Source organism: Equus caballus, chromosome 5 (genome assembly GCF_041296265.1).
Source record: "Equus caballus isolate H_3958 breed thoroughbred chromosome 5, TB-T2T, whole genome shotgun sequence".
NCBI classification, from domain to species: Eukaryota; Metazoa; Chordata; class Mammalia; order Perissodactyla; family Equidae; genus Equus; species Equus caballus.
The window spans coordinates 73,360,067-73,385,469 of NC_091688.1; the positions used below are offsets into that span (position 1 = coordinate 73,360,067).

At 34.8% G+C, this 25,403-nt stretch overlaps 1 protein-coding gene across 2 annotated transcripts in view; it reads left to right on the top strand.

Annotated features, from left to right (window-relative positions):
- Nucleotides 1-25,403, top strand: part of DPYD (dihydropyrimidine dehydrogenase) — a 768,719-nt gene that overhangs the window by 235,618 nt on the left and 507,698 nt on the right. For both annotated transcript variants that reach the window (XM_023641574.2, XM_023641571.2), the window contains exon 8: nucleotides 207-294. In XM_023641574.2, coding sequence (XP_023497342.2) covers nucleotides 207-294 — 88 coding nt within the window. The remainder of the gene's footprint in view (nucleotides 1-206; nucleotides 295-25,403) is intronic.

Sequence of the window (25,403 nt, forward strand, 5' to 3'; positions counted from 1 at the left end):
CATTTCGCCCATAAGTAAAACATCTTAGTGTTCTATTTATATACTCTTTTCTATATGTAAGTCTGTATACTAAAAGACAAAAGTATTTCCACATATATATGGAAATTTTATACATATACTGAGTTTCTGTTCTTTTTGATGTTGAAGATTAAGGTTTTAATTAATCAAATACCAAAATATCACTATTCAAATGTTGTTTCTTATAGATAATTTGTGGTAAAAGCCTTTCAGTGAATGAAATGACTCTTAGCACTGTGAAAGAAGAAGGGTACAAAGCTGTTTTCATTGGGATAGGTGAGTAGCTTACTTTTAAATAATTTTCTTTATGATATTTCCAGACAATATCCAGAAGAATAACTACCTTGAGACATTTTCTTGCTAGAAGTTATGTCTGAGCAGGGAATAGCAGACAGAAATGAGCAGCCAAGAAAATGTTCTATTTTATAACTAGTTGTGCTGCCTCACCTCATCATGAGTAGACTTGAGCAAAACATTCTCTCTCTGTTCTCTCACTGTCCCATCATCACCAGTGAACATCTCTAAGAAGCTAAATGTTTTCAAGTCATGCCACGGAAGGTCAGAATTGGGCTTAGAGATGTCTGTATGCTGTAGTTTTCTCTTTATCATGAAACAGATTGGCTAAATTGCTGATAAACGACAGAATTGGCTCGTTTTCTTGTTCTATTTATCTTTTCAAAATTTCCTGAAGACTTTTCATATTTAGCTGAATTTTAAGTTGTTTAATCATAGTTTTTAAAATCGCATGGACAATGTATAGCTTCTGAGGCAATTAATGTGTCTTATGGTTCCACATTTTACCTAAATATCCCGTGGAGATTGAGTTTTCTAACACTTTTTCCTTCTATCTATTATTTACTGAGAGACCCGAGAGAAGAAACAGTTGATTTAATTTAGTTTTTATCTCATGAACTGTGTATTCATTCTCTCATGTGATCATACTGTGGACAGTTATGGCATACAAGCTGAATAAGTCTTTCGCCACATCTTTTAGTTTGTCTGTCTCTTCTCCAGTTCACACTCTTTGCTCTAAGTAATAAACCTACACAGAGATGAAAACTGTTTCATCTCTTTCAAGTGATCACACACTGGATAACATCTGTTCAGGCGTAGCATTGCTAGAGTAAAATCATTAGGAATTCTTCGTAGCCAACTAAATTTGTCTTATCAGGATGCCATGGTTCTCTTACTAGATAATTGCTACCAAGTCTAAGACCATCTCTCTTGTTCCTTTTTTTTTCAAGAATAAACTTCTGAGATTTTATTTTTCACAGAATAGTCGTAGATTATTTCTGTTTGTGAAAATTTCTCTCGTACAGGGAATTTGTTGGAGATAATTTAATAGTTTTACTTCTGCTTATAGTTTTTTCTCATTTTTTCTTTTTTTTATGTATTTATTTTATTGGAGTAACATTGGATTATAACATTATGTAGTTTTCAGATGTACATCGTAATATATTTTGAATTCTGTGTAGATTGCATCATGTTCACCACCCAAAAACTAATTATAGTCCATCCCCTCACATGTGAGCCTAATCACCCCTTTTGCCCTCCGCCCTCTCCCCTTCCCCTATGGTAACCACCAACCCAATCTCTGTTGCTATGTGTTTGTTGTCATTGTTTTTATCTTCTACTTATGAGTGAGATCCTACAGTATTTGACCTTCTCCCTCTGGCTTGTTTCACTTAGCATAATACCCTCAAGGTCCATCTATGTTGTCACAAATGGCCTTATTTCATCATTTCTTATGGCTGAGTACTATTCCATTATGTATATATATCACATCTTCTTTATCCATTCGTCCCTTGATGGCACCTAGGTTGCTTCCAAGTTTTGGCTATTGTGAGTAATGCTGCAATGAACATAGGGGTGCATGTATCCTTATGCCTTTGTGTTTTCAGGTTCTTTGGATAAATCCCCAGCAGTGGAATAGCTGGATCATATGGTAGATCTATCCATAATTTTCTGAGGATACTCCATACTGCTTTCCATAGTGGTTGCACTAGTTTGCACTCCCACCAGCAGTGTACAAGCATTCCCTTCTCTCCACATCCTCTCCAACACTTGTTGTTTCCTGTCTTGCTAATTAAAGCCATTCTGACCCGAGTGAGGTGATGTCTCATTGCAGTTTTGATTTGCATTTCCCTGATAGCCAATGATGTTGAGCATCTTTTCATATGCCTGTTGGCCATCCATATATCCTCTTTGGAGAAATCTCTGTTCAGATCTTTTGCCCATTTTTTAATTGGGTTGTTGGTTTTTTTGGTTGTTGAGATGTATGAGTTCTTTGTATATTTTGGATATTAACCCTTTATCTGATAGATGATTTGCAAATATCTTCTCCCAATTGTTAGGTTGTCTTTTCGTTTTGTTGATGGTTTCTTTTGCTGTGCAGGAGCTTTTTAGTTTGATGTAGTCTCATTTGTTCATTTTTTCTTTTGTTTCCCTTGCCCAGTCAGACATAGTACGTGAAAATATGCTGCTAAGGCCAATGTCAAAGAGTGTACTGCCTATGTTTTCTTCTAGTATTTTCATGGTTTCGGGTCTTACATTCAAGTCTTTAATCCATTTTGAGTTGATTTTTGTGCACGGGTGTAAGGGAATGGTCTACTTTCATTCTTTTGCATGTTTCTGTCCAGTTTCCCCAACGCCATTTATTGAAGAGACTCTCCTTTCTCCATCGTATGCTCTTGGCCCCCTTGTTGAATATTAGCTAACCATAAATGTGTGGGTTTGTTTCTGGGCTCTTGATTCTGTTCCATTGATCTGTGTGTCTGTTTTTGTGCCAGTACCATGCTGTTTTGGTTACTATGGTTTTGTAGTATATTTTGAAATCAGGGAGTGTGATACCTCCAGCTTTGTTCTTTTTTCTCAGGAATCCTTTGGCTATTTGGGGTCTTTTGTTGTTCCATACAAATTTTAGAATTCTTTACTCTATTTCTGTGAAAAATGTTGTTGGAACTTTGATAGGGATTGCGTTGAATCTATAGATTGCTTTGGGAATTACGGACATTTTAACTATGTTAATTCTTCCAATCCAAGAGCATGGAATATTTTGCCATTTATTTGTGTCTTCTTCAATTTCTTTCAACATTGTTTTATAGTTTTTGGTGTACAGATCTTTCATCTCTTTGGTTAAGTTTATTCCTAGGTATTTTATTCTTTTTGTTGCAATTGTAAATGGGATTGTATTCTTAATTTCTCTTTCTATGACTTTGTTGTTAGTGTATAGAAATGCAACCGATTTTTGCATGTTGATTTTGTATCCTGTGATTTGACTGTATTCCTTTATTATTTCTAAAAGTTTTTTAGTGGATTCTTTAGGGTTTTCCACATGTAAAATCATGTCGTCTGTAAAGAGTGACAGTTTCACTTCTTCCTTTCCAATATGGATCCATTTTCTTTCTTTTTCGTGCCTGATTGCTCTGGCTAGGACTTCCAATACTATGTTAAATAAGATTGGTGACAGTGCGCCTCCTTGTCTGGTTCCAGTTCTTAGAGGGATAGCTTTCAGTTTTTCTTCATTGAGAATGATATTTGCTGTGGGTTTGTCATATATGGCTGTTATTATGTTGAGGTATTTTCCTTCTATACCCATTTTATCTAGAGTTTTTATCATAAATGGATGCTGTATCTTGTCAAATGCTTTCTCTGCATCTATTGAGATGATCATGTGATTTTTATTCTTCATCTTGTTAATGTGGTGTATCACGTTGATAGATTTGTGGATGTTGAGCCATCCCTGCATCCCTGGAATGAAACCCACTTGATCATGATGTATGATCTTTTTAATGTATTGTTGTATTCAATTTGCTGGTATTTTGTTGAGGATTTTTGCATCGATGTTCATCAGTGATATTGGCCTGTAATTTTCTTTTTTTGCGTTGTCCTTGTCTGGTTTTGGTATCAGGATAATGTTGGCTTCATAGAATGAGTTAGGAAGCCTCCCCTCCTCTTCAATTTTTTGGAAGATTCTGAGAAGGATAGGTATTAAATCTTCTTTGAATGTTTGGTAGAATTCACCAGGGAAGCCATCTGGTCCTGGTCTGTCACTCTTTTTGTTTCAATAAAAAATTATGAAGAGGAAAATAAATCTGCACTGTCTTCTAGCTCCTAAATATCTGTATTGAAGCTCCTTTCAGAAACTTGAGTGCCATTGTCATCAGTATTGCTTTCTCTATTACCTTTATTTAAGTACAGTAATCATGTGTAGATCAGTAATAGGAAGGAGAAAAGGTATATTTTCCCTAGGTTCCATTTTTAGAGACAACATAGCTGACTTTGGTTCTACTTTTCCATGTTACATTTGTATTGAGAATTTAACATGAAGAAATAAGGCAAGTATCTATCAAGTATATTCTATGAATACCATCAATGTTGGATCAGTACGTTGCTGTTACTCTCAACAAATACTTGTTCAAAAATGGTTGGTCAAAAATAAGTGGGAACTTTAGTCAGGTAATAGATCTGAAATATTAGTGATGTTTTCAAATAGCTATTTGAAATTCACTGTTATGGTTTCCTACAGCAGTCATACATAAAAGATATATTTTTGGGGCTGGCATGGTAGTGCAGCAGTTAAGTTCTCAAGTTCTGCTTCGGCCCCCTGGGGTTCGCCGGTTCGGATCCCGGGTTGGACCTACACACCGCTTGGCAAGCCATGCTGTTGCAGGCGTTCCACATATAAAGTAGAGGAAGATGGGCAGGGATGTTAGCTCAGGGCCAGGCTTCCTGAGAAGAAAAGAGGAGGATTGGCGGCAGATGTTAGCTCAGGGCTAATCTTCCTCAAAAAAAAAAAAAAAAAGATATTTTCCATTGATGGAGTAATACATTCTAATGCAGTTTCATGTATCTCTATGAACTTTGTCTGCAAAGAATCTCTGCAATGAAGAGATATGGGCCAAATAAGTAACCAGTATATTGAAATATCTCCAAATTGACTGCATAAGACTCAAATTATAACAAAAATTTGGAACAATTAAATGGTTTATCAATCTGAGTGGTTTCAGCCACAGAGATATTTTCCATCTGCAAGAATCAGTAATGTTTCGGTTTTGTTCTGTTCTTTTATTCCATTAAGTTCCCTTACATATGTTATTTGATGATATTACATCCATTCACAATACTCCATTTGACTCTGCACCAGGGTGTGAAAACAGTGTTTAAAATGTGGAGTCCTTTCGTATTTATTTTGCTGTGCATTTTCACGCTGAGAAGTGAATCTTTTGACATTTTGGTGTAGTGATGTGTAGAATGCAGTTATGTTCTATTTCAGTATTTTGTATGAAATATATACAAGAGAATTTCATCTTGTCAAAAAAGAAGGCACCTCTGTCTGTAGAAGACAGGTAGCCTTATCCTTCAGGAAATGTTTATTTGACACTCCTGATTTCCGAGTTGGGAATTTATGACCTTTCTATTACCATATAACTGCCTGTTACTTGGACAGCCTCACATCCTTACATGTTTTTATTTATTAACTGTGCTTCTATATTGTAATTAAACTTCACTCACTTAATTTGTCTACCTTTTCCAAATTTGTCTACCTTTTCCAACTTAGTTTAGAGGAGTAAATTTTGGAATAAGAATTCTATATTATTTAGGATATAGGTTTGGTTACTTTAAGAAATAATAGAGGCTTAAACAAGATATATGGTTAGCTCTCTCTTGTCTAACAGTATGAACCATCCTCAACACCTGACTTTCATCCTTGGTTCACAGGTGACTACTTTGTCCACATTTCTGCTAACAAAAATGGGAAAGAGGAATGGGAGTTCTTTTCCTTTTAAGTTTATGACCGAGAAGTTGCACATATGTCTTCTGCTTTTATCTCAATGTCTACAACCTGGTGACATAAGCATTCTAAGCAGCCAAGGATGCTGGGAAATATAGCCTTTAGCTGGGTGGACATATGCACCATTAAACTTCCATTACTATAGAGAAAGAGGATGGATGGTAGATATAGAGAGAAGACACAAATAAAGGTCACTGGCATAGATGTACACTATCACTGGTATTTGACACCTGAATTCATTATTTAGAGAGGCCAGTAAAACCCTTAATAGTAAAGAAGACATTCTTAGAACGTAGCACTTGCATGTTGGTTGCATAGGTCACAATGAAGATGGAGTATTTTCTCTGTCTGTGGTTGGGAATACTATATTATAGATCTTCTGTATTTATAACTACTGTCTCATTCTATGAGTAATTTGTTTAAAAGAAAAAAATGACATTTTAAAAATTAAATATGATATATTAAGGACTAATATTTCCTGATTTTTAATATTGTGGGTAATATTGCTAGTGAAAAGTTGCTCACTTTTGGGTTTTTCCATAACTAATGCTAACAGTGTCCATTAAGGAAATTATCTCATTGTATACACATCACTGTAAGACTTAAAGAGTTATGTCTCTTTCCCCAGGAGAAGTTTAGTTTCTTCTAAGTGAAATAAAGATATGTGAGATAAAGCTCTGTATCTTATTCAAACTAGATTGCGTTGTCTTTGAGATAATTGGGATTTTTCAAAAGACTAAAATTTTGGTATTTGAAATAAAAGCACTGCATGGTGTTAGTGTCAGTGTTCAGAAATAGAGTTGGAACATCCACTGTACAAGGCTTTTTCAAAGTATTGGATAGTTCTTACGTATTTTTTTTTTAATTCTTTGGGTGATTATTCTACAGCGAAGTTTAAGAATCACTGTTCTAGATGAGTGAAGGGTTGGATTGTTAGGCTTTGCTTCAAAGGAGCCCATTTCCTTTCCCTTTTCCAATTGCCCATTTTCCAGTAGTTTATCTCTTACAGTCTCACAAAACATGGCACTGGTGAAAAGGTTAAACAAGCGTGTAAGGAAAAGAGTATCCACTAAGACACCCTCAGATAAATGGGAATACTCTATGTGTTCTTCTAACAGGTTTTTTTTTTAATTTCTGAATTTTTGTTTTTACTACTTGGAAGGGAGAGAGTATTACAAGGGCAACAACTGTAAAATTCATTATTACTGCAGGAAGATATTATAAACAGTCACTGTCTTACCATTAGATGTTCTTCTTGTGTCTATCCCAAAGATTTCTCTTGAATTCACCTCTCACTATAACCATTCTCCTCCCTTAATGCTACTGGACCCCTGCTGTAGCCTCCTAACTGGTCACCATGGCCACCGTTATCCACACAACAGAAATGCAGTAGTGATCTTTCTAAAATTAGATCCATCATGGCATTCCCTCATTAACCTCCCCCCATCCCCCCATAACTCCCTATTTCCTCTGGGACAGGGGAAGAACACTTTAAAATAAGACTTTCAAGACTCTTCATGATTTGGTCAACAGCTTATGTCTCCAGTCACTTTACCCAGTAAATTGTGTCTTTCAGCCATTTGAACTGTTTTTAGTTTTACCTCATCTGAATTTTTAATCTCAGTTTTTTGACATAGTGTTGCCTGGACCTGGAACTGTCACTGTTTTCATAGTTAAGTTCTTAGCTTACCTGTACTTTTTTCTACTTCAAGAATGTTCTCTTTACTCGTAATGATCCGCTCTTTACCTTCACTCTTTAACCTGGTTAAATGAAGCTGCTTCCTCACCCCCAATCCTCCACAGTTAAGTTCCTGTTCCCTTTCTGGAAGTCCAGACGGCACTTTGTCCTTTATTGTAGTGCTTATTTCCCTGTATTATTATGGTCTGGTTACACGTTTGTTTCCACCACTAGAACATAAACTCTTGCAGACTGAAGATTCTGTCTGCCTTTCTCATAGATCTTCAGTGTCTAGCAAAGTGCCTGGCACATAGTAAGAACTATAAGTATTTTTTAATTATTGATTTTTAATGCAGCTGTTTTGACTGTTTGCCAAAGTAAATTGATAGGATATTAAAATGTATTGGCAATGTGGAGTGTATTATAACTCTGACCAAACCCAAGGGGAAATAGATATTACATTATTATAAAGTTGGTATTACACTATAAATGAAATAGAGAAGTAGGAGTCACGATATTAATGGTGGTGATGTTGGTAGTAGTAGCAGTGATAGCTAAAATATTTCATCCTCATTTCTTTATTTTTCTCTATTTTTAATGCAATTTATGTCATTAACTCCTAAAATGGCCCTTGAGGTAGATATTATTAACTCTATTATATAGATAAGAAAATTAAGATTAAGTTAAAGAAAACTAGTAAATTGCAACCATAACATGGAAAGTGAATTTTATACAGAAAGTAGGAAGAATGTAACAAATGCAAACATCCATATTTCAACCTAGAAAGCTGTTACAGACATAATAACTGAAAGCCAAGTTAGCTGATGACACCTGCCTATATTGAGTTGTCCAACTTAAGGGTATTGTACATGGGATCTCATACACTGCTAGAATTAGTCCTTATATTTAGCCTCATTTTTCTCATTATTGCCACTAATTGTTTTTTTCAGTTACCATTAGAAAAGAATATTTTTCAAATGCGATGATTCCCAAATATTATAACAGGTGAAGAAGAGATAATTACAATTAAGGAAATCCATTGAGAGGTTGTGGTATTAAATTTGCTACATTGTGGCCTTTAGTTAAATCTCTTGTGCCTTCTTAGAGTCAAAGTTTTTCTCTGTAGAAGTTATTCTTAATTAGCTTCTTAATCAGGAGTTTCTAAATTGTACCCAATCATGTATACTTTGTTTATTTAGAAGAAAAATATGTTTTTAGACCGCCCTCTTTACTTCTGTCCACAGATAAAAATGAATCTGGGTAGGGAATATGCACAAATCTGAATAGATTATTTTAAGATAATAAACCTGACAGTTAAAAAAAAAAACAAAAAAGGGGGCGTGAATACTTTGCAAATTCTCTTTTTTTTTGTTTGTAATGTTGTCTAGTCTAGTGTCACTTGTACATACTCGGATATAATTGTGAGGTGGCTCCTAAGAATTCAGAAATGAGGGAATTAGAATTCCAGCTGAGAGTTCATTAAATCATCACTTAATGAGTTCTAGCAAAGCCCCCAGAAGGAGATAAAATAGATGTAGAGCAATTATTCTTTGATCATATTAACATATCTGTAGAAAGTACATCTTAATCTGCAGAAGCAGGTAATAGGGACTGGTCACCTTTACAAGCATAGAAAGGAAAAAAAAGAATCTGAGGAAATGGTGGTGGTGTGTCTTTAAAGGCACCTGAATCAATGGACCTGGAGTTCTTTGAGGCCATATCATAAAGACACACAGGTAAGTTCATTTTAAAGACTTCTAAATCTCTTTATTCTGATTCTGGGTTCACCAAGCTAGCCCTGATTCCTTAATAGTTTGATTATATTAGGAGACAATGCTAATCATGTTAATAAGAGTAATCCTGGTCCCTATGGTGATTATCTTTGTCACCCCAAATCGCTCACTCTTAGTAATATGATACTCTGATATGAAGAACTCGCCACATGAGGAAATGCTTCTTAAAAACAAGCTGTAAATGTCTCAGATATTTTTAGTGGCTGCCACTACATTCAGAATAAGTCAAAATTTCTTAGTATGACTTTCAACAGGCTACAGTAGCTATTCAAATCTAACCCTTTAGCCTTAAATCTATCTACCACTTTACAGATTGATCCCACCACCAGATCTCTAGCCATTCCTTAAAATAACCTGAACTCCTACCGTTATATTTGGCCTATACTCTTTCCTTTATTGAGAAAATTTTTCAGTCTGGCTTTATATAGTAAAGTCAATACTTAGAATATTCATCTCAAATGCCACTTCTTATATAAGACTCTCATACTCATCCTCCTGAGATAAATGTTTATTCTGTGTTCATACATAGCAAAATGTTTTATATGTCATTCATAGTACTGAATATAGTTTTCCTTTTATTATTTTTGGTTGAGTGCATATATCCACTCTCCTGCCCCACTCACAAACACACTATGTTAAAAATCTATGAGATCATTTTTTAAAATCTTTATATTCTACAATTTTAGCACATTTCTTGACACACAGTATAAGATTGATAGAAATTTTTGAAGTAAAATAATTGGAAGAATAAAAAGAAAAGAGAAACAAAGGAAAAAATGAGAAACAGTATAATTTCTTGAGAAGTTTGAAACTGTCCTTGATGGTTTAGCCTTTTCTAAATTATCTTTCCAAGCATCCTCTTATATCTTTTTTTTGGCAAAATGCAAAGACCTATTTATAGTTTACCCACTCAAAGATAATGAATTTCAAATTCTAAATGCTATAATCTCATTCTTACGTTTATGCCTTATCATTACATCAAGTATTACACTGCTGTGTCAAATATTAGGTATTTTCTTTGAGCATTTTTGATAAGGGTAATGTTATTTATTTGAGAGTATTTAATAAGCATTTTATGATGAGGATGGTAATATAAGAATTTTTTTTTTCCCCATGAGGAAGATTTGGCCCAAGCTAACATCTGTGCCAGTCTTTCTCTATTTTGTATGTGGGTCACCACCACAGTATGGCCACTGACAAATGGTGTAGGTCCATGCCTAGGAACTGAACCTGAGCCACCAAAGTGGAATGCACTGAACTTAAGGGATTTTTTTCTAAAGTGGCTTTTTTTGCTGGCAGAATTCCTAGGATATTCTAGATGCTCAATAATTATCTATTGAATTAATTAAAATACATCTGTTTCTTTCATATTACAGTCAAAAAAGAAGTAATTTGTTCAGCAAGAGAGTTATTTAGAAATATCCTATAGCCAATTATCTTTGTAATAAATTTTTTTTCATAGAAGTATAAATTATATTTTAAAATGTTGAACATGCATCTTCTTGAGATTTCTTTGTATAGAGACATGGAGGAATTTTTGTTATATTTGCGTATATATTTCCTGGAATTAAAACATATTTTACTTACAGTAGTTTATTAAATTAAAGAATGAAAAAAAACCCTGTTTTTCATCCTTTTCATTGTTCAAGGATTATTTTTTTTCAGTAGTTTCCAATGGCTTAATCAACTCTTAAAAAGTAGTTGAAAAGAGAATTGGAAAATTATGAGACTAACCAAAATGTTTTCTTTCAACTGATGCGTAAGGCTGCTGGTTACATTTTTTTAATGGGTGAAAATTATCTTTGAACTTGGAAGGGAATATTACTGAACATAGACTAGGAGCATCATGATAGGTGTTTTTAAATGTAGTAAGCATCCTATAGTTCTGAGTTGTTCTCTGGAGGTAGAATGTTGATGTTGAAGGATAAACTTTAGAATAATTAACAACACTAGAAATCACAGAAGTAGTGGATATTGTCATAAAAGAATTAAAGAACACCACAGTGCATAATCTCTCCATCCAACCCCCCAATTCAGTGAAATTGAATCTGGAATTCAAGACTACATTGAATACATATGTACAATACTTCAATGATTTCCAGTTAGAGCTAAGAGACATCCTACTAGGTAGCTTTATTCACACTACAAACCACACAGCTCTGCTTATCTTGCCCTTTTGCAAATCACTCTGTAAAAGTTGGTAAAATAAGGGAGCCCATTTCACACAAGGAAAAAGGAATTAATGAGAGGCATGAGAAATGGTGTGGAAATGGCAGAGGTTGATGCAAGTTAGAGGAATCTAGGAGTATTTCTACATATGCTTTAGATTTCTTTCTAGAAATAATCTTTCCAAAGAGTAGGAATGAGAAACTTTGCAGACTAATTATTTCCTATTTATACAGGGTAGGCTGTGCCATCTTTGGCTAGCAGCATTGGCTCAAATGGACTGCTGTTCTTTTTCATTGATATTTAAACACTTTCTTTGACATTAAATGCTTAAAAGCACTGTGGTCTAAAGCAAGACCATCGCTTTTAAGAGAAGACTCCATTAAGACGTTATATTTTAAGTAATAAATCTATTTTAGAAGCAGTTCAATTGAAATTTATATAAAATCAGTGTTTCTCCAGACCCTGTCTTTGAATTGTTTAAAAGGGTGTCCAGCAAAATCACGTTGTTTTAAATCCCCCAAGGCTCTATTGTATGACACCAATTTAAATGAATAAATAGAAGTCAGTTGGGAAGAACCTAGTTTGCTTATGTTACTCTTTCTCAATTTCTTAAACCTATATTATTTGGTGATATTATTTAAGTTATATAAGGAATTAATACATGAGGAAAATAATACTGCAGTAATGATTAATTTGTACTATTCACTCAAGTAGCATAACCCTTCAAAGTACATCGTTAAGTCTATTTACTGTGGACATTTAAGAAAAAAAATTTTAAACAAAATTTTGATTTATTTACTTTCTTATCTCCAAATATGTAAGAAATCTTGATGTGTGTTGTCGTCTTCTGATCACCCATGCAGTGCCACCTGGTGTGCAGATGGAAAGCACATCACATGTCAGAGGCACTGTTCACACCCACCCCCCCAAATACAAACTTACATCGCGGAAAGTTAGCAGATGTTCACTTTGCTTGTGTTACTGAGATAAATTGTGCATCCAACTCTTAATTCATAAGTTAAATTTGGAGAAGAAGATATTGATGTTTGGGTTAATCAGTCAAAGATTATGTGAACACATCCAGTTTAGCAGAAGAAAGTCATATTAAGTTGGAAAATTGCTTCCTTAGATCTTTAAATTTTTATTTTGTATGTCTACTCTTTCTTTTTTATGTACATGGTAGTTTTGTTTTTGAGCCTTAATATCTCTATTTTAGTGATAAATTTATCAGTGCTAGAATAATGTGTTTTAAAATTGACTGCTGTTTAATATCTCTATGGTGGTTTCCTTTTTATTGGGAGAAAATAGCCTTTCTTTTGTATTTTACAAAGACCATATCATAGTCAGATGCTTTTCCACCATTCTTATTCCTTTAATCTTACCATTACCTGATTACATTTTAAAGTATATTATTAAACTTCTACTATATGCTTAGCAGTGCGCTAATAAGAATTATAGATTTCAAAATAAGTTTAAAAGGTTACGGTTTATTTAGAAAACCAATAAAGCTACTTTAATATAATTAGTAAATAAGAATCTTGTATATGAATATAATAAATATAGTAGCTAAATTTCTTGGAGTGGTGACTGAGTTCTTTGCATAACATATTTTAATTCTCATGAAGTAATTTTGGATTCATATTATTGATACCTCCATTTCACACATAAATAACTTCTGTCTAGGGAATGTTAATTAATTTTCTCAGTACTAGAACTTGGAGTTGAACAGATGTCCATCTGAAACCAAAGCCCTACTTTTAACCAATATTCTAAGTTGGCGTTGTTCATAAATAATGATATTTTAAAAATTTATAACTGTCCTTTTTAAAATTCATTTTCTAAAATTGTGGTAAAATGCTCGTAACATAAAATTTGCTCCCTTAACCATTTTCCAGGTATACAGTTCAGTGGCATTCAGTACATTCACATTGTTGTGCTACCATCACCCCCATTCATCCGCAGAAGTCTTTTCATCTTGCAGAACTGAAATTCTGTACCCGCTTAACATCAACTCCCTATTCTCCTCTCCCCCGCAGCTGCTGGCAACCACCTTTCTACTATCTGTCCCTGAATTCTACCACTTTAGGTACTCAGATAAGTGGAATCATATGGTATTTGTTCAGTTGTCCTGGCTTATTTCATTTAGCAGAATGTCCTCAAGATTTATCTATGTTGTAGCATGGGTCAGAATTTCCTTTATTTTTAAAGCCAAATAATATTCCATTTTATCTATATAACATATTTTGTTTATCCTTTCATCCATCAGTGGGCACTTGAGTTACTTCCCACTTCTTGGCTATTGTGAATAATGCTGCTATGAACATGAGTGTATAAATATTTCTTCAAGTCCCCTCTTTTAGTTCTTTTTGGTATATGCCCAAAAGTGGAATTTCTACATCGCATAGTAATTCTATTTTTAAGTTTTTGAGGAACTGCCATACTGTTTTCCGTAGCGGCTACAACATTTTACTTGCTCATCAACAGTGTGCAAGGGCTCCAATTTCTCCACATCCTTGCCAACACTTGTTATTTTTCTGTTTGTTTTTTTTTTTTGATAACAGCTATCCTAATGGATATGAGGTCATATATAGTGATTTTTAATACTTTCATTTGCATAATGCCTATTACCAACAGAAACTTGCGGTGAGTAATATAGAGATAATAAATGTTAAAAATGTAAGTGCAGAATTAATCAACAGGATGGGTTAGTAAATAAGAACCTTTCTCAGTAAAAGTGAAATTACATTTATTTTTTGTGATGAGGGCTTTAATTAGAGTATATGCCAAAAAGTTGAGGAGAGAAGGCCAAGTTTTACAAGATCAGTTTAGAAGGTGCATATTGTAGAGAGGAATATTAAAAGACAGAACTTAAATATCTTCTATTTGAGCTTCTAACTAATAAAAAACGAGTTAAATGAGGAGTTGCCAAAATTTTTCTGTAAACAGTAAATATTTTAGGTTTTGTGGGTCATATGTTGCACTACTCAATTTTCTGTCTTGGTAGCGCAAAAGCAGCTATAGAATAGACTATATGTAAACAAGGGAGCATGGCTGTGTGTCAGTAAAACTGTACTGCAGGTGGGGGACCGCATTTGACCAGCTGACTTGGACCAAGAAATTACTAAAGAACATTAATTTCTTATGCTTATATTTTCTTATAATTTTGAGACGAGAAACCTCTTAGTGGAAGTCCACGTGCAATATAAAACTTTTTTGTCTAATATGACCTAACTTGTTTTGAGAGTATAGAGCTATTTACTGAATACTTTTAAGAACACCAATAAAGGACCTGTCTTTGAAGCAGAGGGTATATCTGTCATTGGTTATTTTGTACTGGCACTTTGAAATAAATAGTTTTAGGTGGGTCCTCAATATTTTAGTTTCACTAAAGCACCTGGCTTCCTCACTTCTTAATTACTGTTTTAGCAAACAGCTTACTGGAAGGTGTATTCAAAAATATTTTTCTTCCTAATGCCATTCCTATATTGATTTTTAAAAACATTACTAACATAGGTAAACCTGCTATTTTTGTTTATTTCCCAGGTGTAATGTTTTACCCTTTTAAAATAATCTTCAGTAAATAAGTACGTACTTGATTTCACAATCAAAGAAAAAACAAAAACACATCCACAAATTAAAATCACAGAAGGAATTAAGTGAAAACAGAAATTAATCAGTTTTCTATGAAGTGATTGATGGCTCTAAAGGTGTAATCTTAGAAATTGTGATTAATGTTTAGTTTTATGTTTTCTCATCAATTTTTGATAAGTTAAGAAAAAAGGAAGCATAGACATACAATAAAAATTTTCTTTGCTTCTAGGCCAGGACTTGATCTCCAAAATCTTGGTATCTTTCCTTTCTACTTTATTGTTCTCTCTCTCTTTATTATAAATTCTAACAATTAGCACCTATTGATTCATCCAAGAAGTAACAAAGAGCTGTTCAGACTATAGTTCCTCTTATTTCTAGTGCTCAGGGAAGTAAATTGGACATTATTTTGGTGCATATCCTTAAATTTTTATGCAAGTGTATCCATCATCTCAGTACAAAAGACAAGATGTTTATTATGTAGCAAAGTTTATTAAAGACTTTATAGAAAAAGTATTACTGATAAATGAATTAGAGATTCATTCAACTAGATAATGAATAAGAAAAAGAATTGTAGATAGTAAGTAGAATTCGTGATTTTTTTCTTAATTTTAAAGATAATGAGATCAGGTAGAAATGCATTCTTCTGTACCGTGGGGTGGAGCAAAACAGGTTGAGATCAGTATCTGTTTGACCTACTATGAAATATGTTGAATTCAGGACTGATTAATTTTTGTTCCTTTTAAAACTTGACTTAAACTGGATTCAAGTTAGCCTTTATGCTACTTAGAAAAATCCAAAAACTAAAAAAGTGAAAATTAAAACTAGAATGCTAACCAAGGTTAATAATGAAAAATACTATTGTCATTTTTTGGAAGGTGTAATTAGTTTTTATATTAATTACTAAAATAAGAACATTTTAAGTATATAGACTAAAGTTATTTTCTAAAGAATACGACTCTACCACAGTCAAATAAATAAACTATTTGAGTTGTATGTGTATGTATGTTTTTCCTCTGCTACTGACTATAGAAATGTTTGATTAATGGAGCACTCTAGGGAAAATTGAATCATTGTTATGTGTCTGTCTTTTTTTCCACTTTTCATGCATTTTTGGTAGCTATTGACCAGAATTTCTGATGGGAAAATTCTGGGCTATGATATGGAATCACATGGGGACTAGAGAATACTGAATATGCCTCTAATGATTGGTCCAACAGTGAGATTTCCTATGAGAGTGGTACAAATTGTAACATTTTGGCCCTAAAGCAATCTTATGTTTCTCTACAACTGTTTTCCCATTATATTTAAATGTATTCCTTTTTCTTCTACCTCTGTGTGTGTCTGTGCGTGTGGATGTACACATATTGTACATATGCATACGTATATATGTTAGGAAATCATCCTTCTTGGTTCTTGGAGTTGGGGGGGTTGTTTGTTTCTTTCATTTTAATTCTCACTTTCCAGCCTTTTGCAACTTACCCTCATCTTTCTGAGAAATAGAAGTTGAGGAGAAGAGAGTGAGGAGAGAATAAAATTTGTGAAGGCAACATAACCTTAAAGTTATTTTTATTTTGTGGCCCTTTTTTCTATAGCAGGAGAATCAGAAAGCAGCGTAGGAGAAGCAAATCTCACTTATAGGTTTTAAAAGTTTTCTAAGTACCAAGACCTCTAAGAACAAGAAACAAACTAAGGCAGAGATTAAAAAAGTTTTGACTCAACATCATATTAAAAAATTGGTTTTGAATAGTTTAACGCACGCAGCTCTATTTTTTACTTAATTGCGCCCACACAACCTTAAAATGCATTTGAAAAATTTAATATTTGCAAGTTATTCTTAGAATCCAACTCTGGCATCACTGACAAAATATCAACAGACATGTGCTTAGAGTATTAAGTACAATAAATGACCTTCATTCTCATAATTTTTTAATGCTAAGGTTTTCACTCCCATTATTGCTTATATTACTTCATTCACTCATTCATTCAGTAAATATCAAGTTCCTGATGGGTGATTACTATGTCCTTGCTATCAAAAATTTACAGTTTTGATGGGAGATAGACATACAACCATTTCCTGACCGTTGCCCAGGTAATTGTTTTTCTTTCCTACAATATGTAGCACAGTGGCACAGTGCCCAAGCATTTTATTCACTTACTTATATGCACTTCTATTTATTCATCCTAGACTATCAGCTTCTGTAGGAAAAAGACAAATCAGGGGACATGTTTGGAGTGGAAGATGAGGAGGACACCCAGATATAGGGAATATCATATGTGACAGCTCCATATTGTTGCTGGAGCTTTCACTACCAGGAATGTATGCTGAAAAATAGGTCCAAAAAGATGTAACAGGGTCTGCAGATGTTATGTGGTATATACATGCGTTTAGTTTAGTTAGTGAGTGTGTTTTCTTTTTACTGTGGAAGATGAAGGATTTTGACATGAGAGGTAAGAGATCAGAAAGATTGATTTGATGGCCCTATGGAAATGGATTGGGCAAGGGCAAGACCAAATACCGGGAGATTTTACGTTGTGGCTATTGCAAGAATTCAAGTAAGAGAAAATTGAGGATCTGAAGTAGGGCTGTGAGAGCTGAGAGCAGGGAACAAATATAAGGAAGTACAATGACTGGTCTTAGCGCCTGATTAGATATGGTCAGTGAAGAATAGGAGTAAGAAGCAGCAAGGCAGACTGAGAATTTAAGGAATAGCTACAAGTCAAGGATGTCTTCACCATTTCTTTTGATGAATTTGCTGAATGGCTGTGACAGTTTACCAGTAGAATGAAAGAGGGGAAGATTATAAATTCTGATTTGACCTCTTGTGTTTGGGATTCCTATGCTATCCCAGTGGAAAGATCCAGTAAGCCATCAGGTCTGCCTGATTATCTCTGGAAATCAGGTAAGAGGTGTGGGCACGAGAGATAGATTTGGTATTAGTTTCTGTATGCTCTAGCAGAAAAACTGAGCCTCGGAGACAGTCAAATGCAGTCAGTATCCCATCATTCATGGTTGTTGGGAGTAATAGAAACAATTTAAAGTGTCTTTTTCACTGAAATTGACATATGGTAAGATTTAAAAAAATGACAGTCATTAATATGATCAGCTTATGGGTGTTATATGAAGCCACGACATTGATGAGGTGACATATTCATTCTTCGTAACCACTGTAAATAGCATGAGAAAACTGAGACCCAGTGAGATTGTCTGACTGCCCACGCTCACCGAGTGTGATAGTCGAACACACTGCAGTGAATATGTTCTCATAACATGTCTGTGGATATTATTTCAACATGACTTGTTCACAGTGTATCCTTAGTTTTGTTATTGTCCCATCCTTCTTTTGACTATAGCATACATTAGGTGGATAACTCTCTGTGGTTAGAGGGATCTTTTATGGTAATAGAAAAAAGGTAAAGTTGGCCCACATGACGGCTGAACTTCTTTAGCATGCTGTCATGTCAGCTGTTGATGGACTGAGCCAATATTCTTGAACACCATTGAACCTGGTTGTTATTTGCTAAGGAGTTGACTTGGAAATACTAGATATTTGTTATATTTTTGGAATACTAAAAAGTATGTAAGAATATACTTTTTGAAAGAAAATTTGGTATAATACATGTATATTTAGAAAAGAAGATGAATTATGAAAGAAAATCTTTTACTTTAAAAAATATTATCCTGGGGTCCTTAAAAAAAGCAAGTTGCCTTAGCAAGAATTAATATAAGATATAGTTTCTAAAATTGACTGATATTTTTTCGTAGAGACATATTCATCATGAGAAGTGGGATGTGAATTTGTGCCCTTTTTCCCAGTAACCAATGAAGTTCTTCTGCAAAAAAAAAAATATATATATATATATTTAATTTTGCCGTAATTTTTTTCTTTTTAAGTTTGCTTCTTCCCTAGAGCTTTGTTCCTGGCTTTCTATATTTTCTACTTTATCAAAATATACTATGAGTATACAACTTAACACATTTAGAAATTCTCTTAATTTTGCAGCTATTAATTTTGCCATCATCTGAGTTAAGTTTTGTTATTTCCCTAACATCTAGTAAGAAAACACGCGTTATGTATTATGGAAACCTAAAATCAATCCTCACAGATTCTATGAGTTTCCATAATGCTGAAACTGAAAGTATGGTCTCCACTAACCACTGTAGCTTGATTGGTACAGAAAATAAAAGGAGGGGTAGGAAAATTGTAGGCAAGTCTTTGATGTCAGGGTTTCTATTTATGCTCTAAACAAAATGAATTTGTAATAATGAATTGCATTACATCTCTACTTAATACTTATTACCATGTATACAGGATATGTTAAATCAAATAAATAGTTCTTTTTAAACATTGGTAATTGTTGTTATGCTAAATTATTTTCTCCTCAACACTGTAACTTTTTAGAACCCTGGTAAAAATATAAATTATTATTAACCAATGGCATTCATTAAATGTGTTCAATTTTTTAAATTATGCTGATTTTATTTCTATTTAAAAGACAATTATCTAAAAATGCTCAAACCTGCTATTAATACCACCTGTCTTTCATCTGAAAAGTGATATATGTTTTTCTTATCAAATTGGCTTTTCTGGAGAGTTCCTTTTTATTTATAATAGGACACTAAAAGGATTCTTTAGTATTCCTCTGGGAATTCTTATCATGTTCCTAATCATTCTACCCACAGTGTAGATGAGTGGCAGGACACTGAACGGTTAAACACAGGCTTGTTGGTCACAGATGTGAGCTGTCCTTAACTGATTACAATGGAAATGAACTAAAATCCTGAGCCAAGTCGTTTAGGAGATTGTAAATGTGGAACATGTCTATTTATCAGGCTAGAGAATGTTTTGTGATGACTCTGTAAGGACTATTTTGAAATGCTGGTTTTTTTAGGGTCTTGAATCTAAGTTGTGGGAGGTGCCTTTGTGGAGTCTTTTGAAAGAGCATTAAAAGCTCTATCAGTACTTTATAAACTTGAGAAAAGTAAGAAACACCAATTATTCTAGCAAGTACACTTGATGTTTTTGAGAGTTTTTCTTTTCTAACGCAAATAAATCACAGTTGCTTGAGCATCTGTCACGTTGTAAATGTCAAATTTGACATTAGCCATCAATGCCTAAGAGCATTGCCAATATGTTTTTGAATGCCTACTATGTGTTAGGTGCTTTGCACACATGATCTCATTGGACCTCATTCAAACCACACCATAATCCCAGGGAGCAGGTATTAGTTACACCCATTTTAATGCTGAAAAAATTATGCCTTGGGTTGGTAAGTGGCTTGCCTATAGCCACAAAATTTCTCAAGAACAGAATCAAAATCCAGCCCTGTGGTTTTCTCAGCATTCCATAGCACCTCATATATAATCATGGAGAAGTAAAGGGTGGTATAATGGCTTCAAGGAAAAGGAGAGGTGAGAAAGTTCTTGTTTTAATAGAGAAATCTGAATAGAGTTTATGGCAAAGTAAGAAGTAGATGGAAACAAGAGTTTGAAATGATATTAAGGAGGAGAAGATCAAGAAGAGACTAGAAAAGAAGAGCATAGGATGATATATTAGTTTTTGAAAGTTGTAAGTGTCAACACAGATAATCCATAATCAATCTATAAATCAAAATTGGGGTGAGTTTATTATAAGCCAGATCTGAGGACTAGCCTGGGGCCTTCCTTCCCCAAGAAAGGAAGGTCATCAAAGAAGTGGGGTGTACAGAGTGGTTATATACCATCTTGGAACAAAGAGCATACATCACATATGACAGGAATGTCCCTTCTACAATTGTCATGAGATTGCTTTGCCAGCGCAGCAATTCCGTGAACACAGCAGGTCATTGGTCACAAGGTGAGCACAGAAGGTCAGCAATTAATCCTTAGTTTAGGGAGACATGCTTATCCTTAAAGAAATGCCAATGTGGGGGAAGTTGCATCCTTATCTTTAAGGGCATTGTTCTTGTTTTTGGGACATAGTAAATATGTAAAGCAGATGTACAATGCATGCTCAACAGGTCACTTCAGGCCCTTTTGGAAAAGCAAGGTCAGGCCAAATTAGTTTTAACCCAAATGGCTTCCTCATATACTCCAGTATATCCTATTTCTTGTCATTTATTTATCATAAGGATACTTTTCCTCAGGAATAAAGAAATAGTTGGGTGAAGATGGAAAAAATTCTAAGGTGGAACATCTCAGCCAAGGGAGTTCACTTTGCCTTGGGTCTGGGGGAGGGAGAGGGAGAAAGAGCGAACCTTAACTTATCTCCAGGAACACACACAACAGAAGATGTTAAGTGGGGAGCAGAAACTGCATATCTAAGTAGAGAGATTTAGACAAAGAATATTAAATTGTTACTTAACTAATTTTATATTTCTGGTAGGTCTTAATAGCAGTTTACTTTTATAGAGTGGAAGGAAGAAAAGAATAAAATAAAACATATTATTGGGGCCTGCCCGGTGGCGCAGTGGTTAAGTTCGCATGCCTCACTTCAGTGGCCCAGGGTTTGCCGGTTTGGGTCCCAGGTGTGGACATGGCACTGCTTGGCAAGCCATGCTGTGGTAGGCATCCCACATATAAAGTAGAGGAAGATGGGCATGGATGTTAGCTCAGGGCCAGGCTTCCCAGCAAAAAGAGGAGGATTGGCAGCAGATGTTAGCTCAGGGGTAATCTTCCAAAAAACAAAGAAAGAAAGAAAGAGAAAAAAATAAGGTATGTTATTGTAACAGAAGGCACAAGTAGGGATGATGCCTTCATTGAACATTATTAGCTTTATTGTTTATTTGTAATTAAAGGTAGTATCTCTTGAACTTCTTACAATGAAATTAGTGATTATTTATTAAATGAATAATCTAGGAGACCTAAAAATTATCCCTTGAAGCATATAAAAATAAAACCAATGCATAAAGCTTGTTTGAACCGGTTCGTCCAGCTATAAGTTATACTCGGGCTGTTATTAATTGCTTTGAAAAGGAGTTAATTCTATCAGGTCATTAAATAACCCCATTAGTAAATTATTACAACAAACGTATTATTTGCAAAAATACAGTAAAAGTAGCTTTTTAGCAGATTATTAGTCCTTAGCAATAACTTGAGTTTTGCTGAAGTAAAGTGATGGAATCAACTACCGTGCCATTAGAGAAAATTTGTTTTAGAAAAAATGTAGGGCATTTTCTAAGTTGAAAATTGAAGATAAATTCATCCTTAAGCATATATGCGATGTTACAAGAGCTCTGTAGGCTGGACTTATGTGAAAATTAGATGACCATATGAATATACAATACTCATGAGTGGTGAGGTGGAAATGGAGGAAGTGAAGGGGAATAAGGAGAAAGAGACAAGAGAGCAAAATAAATGTGTGTAAATTTCAATGAAGGGCAATCTAGTTTAGCTTTCATTCAAAAACTTGAGTTCTTACACCACGTGCATACATTTCACTTTTAAATAGTCTAGGTCAACTACATAGTATTACATGATTGAAAAAATAGCAAGTTGAAAAGTCTTATTTGCTGATTGGAAGAATGAGGTGTAATTCATTTTGAATTAAGCCTTTAGGCCAAAACTTTAGTCAAAGGGAAAAAGTGAGTTCTGATTTCTGCCAAAGACTTAATTAGCCATATGCTAAAGAACAATAGTTCAATATACATTGTGTGGAAAATACTTCTCATTATGGATTGATCTTTTTAAACTACAACTATTGAGAGCAATACAGATAACCAGAGAATTTCCATCACTGAATATGTGGAGGAGATACTACCCACATACCCATGCACAAACTATATTCTGTAATACAAAAATGATTGTTGGAATCTTTTTGCCAAATCTCCAGGGTGCCAATTTACAAGCAGCCTATTTGGACATATCTAATTATATCAAAATTATCATTCATTCTACAAATATTCACCATGATCTGTACTAAGAATAAAAACCTTCCAGGGGCTGGCTCTGTGGCCGAATGGTTAAGTTCGCGCACTCCGCTGCAGCGGCCCAGGGTTCAGATCCTGGGTGTGGACATGGCACCACTCTTCAGGCCACGTTGAGGCCACGTCCCACATCCCACAACTAGAGGGACCTACAACTAAGATATACAACTATATACGGGGGGTGGGGGGTGGGGGGTGGGGGGGGGTTTGGGAAATAAAGCAGAGAAAACAAAACAAAACAAAACAAAAAAAAAGATTGGCAACAGTTGTCAGCTCAGGTGCCAATCCTTAAAAACCTTCCAGATATCTAAAATTCCCAGTGATCTTTAAAATACAATCTAACCATGTCCTGGATTTAAAATTATAGAGGCAGTAAACAGTAAAGGTTAGAGCAGGGAGTTCCAGGTTAGACAGACGTAAGTTTAATCCCAACTCTGTCTCTTACTAGCCGTGAGTAAGTTATTTAACCTCTCACGTTTTAGGTTTCCTCATCTTTTAAGTGGAAGTGATCATTTGCCTCATGGGAGATTAAGTTAATTTAACACAGTGCTTGGTGCCAAGGGCTCAGTGGTAGTATAATTTTCATTAAAGTTATGAACTTCCCTTAGAAAAACTTTGTGAACATTAGATAGGAAAATATAAAAATGAAAGAAAATTAAAATTTGAGAAATAAATTGTACTTCATCAAAATTAAAAACTTCTCTTCAGATGAAATGGCATGGTCACAGACTGGGAGAAAATATTCACAGTATATATATATCTGACAAAGGTATTTATATATTTCCATGATATGCGAAGAATTCTTTACAATACATAAGATAAACAAACCAATTTAAAAAATGGGGCAAAAAGTTTGAACAGACAGATGAATATATAGAAATAGCCAGTAAGTACATGAAAAGGTGCTCAGCATCTTTAATCATTAGAGAAATGCGAATTAAAACCACAAAGGGTACCACTTCACATCCTCGAAAATGACTAAAGTTCAAAAGACTAATACTATCAAAGTTTGGCAAGGGTATGAAGCAATTGGGACTTTCGTATATTACCGTTTAGAGTGTAGAAGGTACTTTGAAAAACAGTTTAGTAATTTTTTATATAGTTAAATATAAACCTACCCTGTGATGCAGCAATGCCACTTATAGATATTTAACCAAGTGAAATAAAAACATGTCCACACAGGGGCTGGCCCGGTGGCAAAGCGGTTAAGTGCACACGTTCCGCTTTGGCCCCCCGGGGTTTGCCAGTTCGGATCCTGGGTGTGGAAATGGCACCGCTTGACAAGCCATGCTGTGATAGGCGTCCCACATATAAAGTAGAGGAAGATGGGCACAGATGTTAGCTCAGGGTCAGCCTTCCTCAGCAAAAAGAGGAGGATTAACAGCAGATGTTAGCTCAGGGCTAATCTTCCTCAAAAAAAACCCCAAAAAACCAAAAACTATGTCCACACAAAGACTCCTACATGAATATTCATATTATCCAAAACCTGGGAAAACCCCAAATGTCCATCAACAGATGAATGGATTAAACAAATTCTCACATATTCACTCAATGGAGTACAGCAAAAGGGGGTGAACTGCTGATACATGCAAAAACAGACGGACCTCACCGACAATTTATTGAACAAAAGAAGTCATAAGTCCTGGTTGTTGGGCATTCAGCAGTGGGAGTTTTCCTTGATATACTGAAGACTAAAGTCTCACTGGGTGCAAAGTAACATAATTACAACACAATGTGGTAATGTATGATGTAGTGATTGAGAGATGTGCAGAGTTTTGCGGTGGCACAATGGAGGCGCCAGCAGTATGCATGACCCTGACTAATTTAAGTGGGAGAGTGTGCACTGAGATGGGGAAGGAAGTCATGGAAGGCTTACTGCGGGGAATGGCATCTTTGCCACGGTGAAAGGATGATGAGGAGTTAGCAGAAAAGAGAAATTGGAGGGTGGGGGTTCTTCCTGGCTGAGGGCTCAAGAGAGCAGGTGTTAGGTGAACTAGCATGATAAATCCTGAGTGGTTTTGTGTTGCTGGAGCGTGTGAATCCTGGTTGTTGAGTCTTTGGGTTGGAGAGTTAGGCAAGAGGCAGATCATGGAGGGTCTGCTTAGCGTGTTAAGGAACTTGAGCTGTTGTTCTGTTGAATATGAAAAGTGATTGAAAGGTTTTAAGCAGCATAGTCTCTCTGGGTAGGGTATGAATTTGAGAGTAACAAGACTGGACCTGTGTCGACAAGCTGGGCGGCTGTTGTACAGTGCAGGTGAGAGATGATTACAGCTTGAACTTGGGCAAATGATGAATTAAATGATTAATATTTAGGTCTAACTGCTTAGATCTTTTTCCTTATAATTTAAAATCAGGAACCTTAATGAGAACGTTGGAAAATAAACGACCACTTAGTAAGTAGCTATTAGAATTATACAGTCTTTTACTTCTAAATTCCTGTAGCTTAGGGTTTTCAATG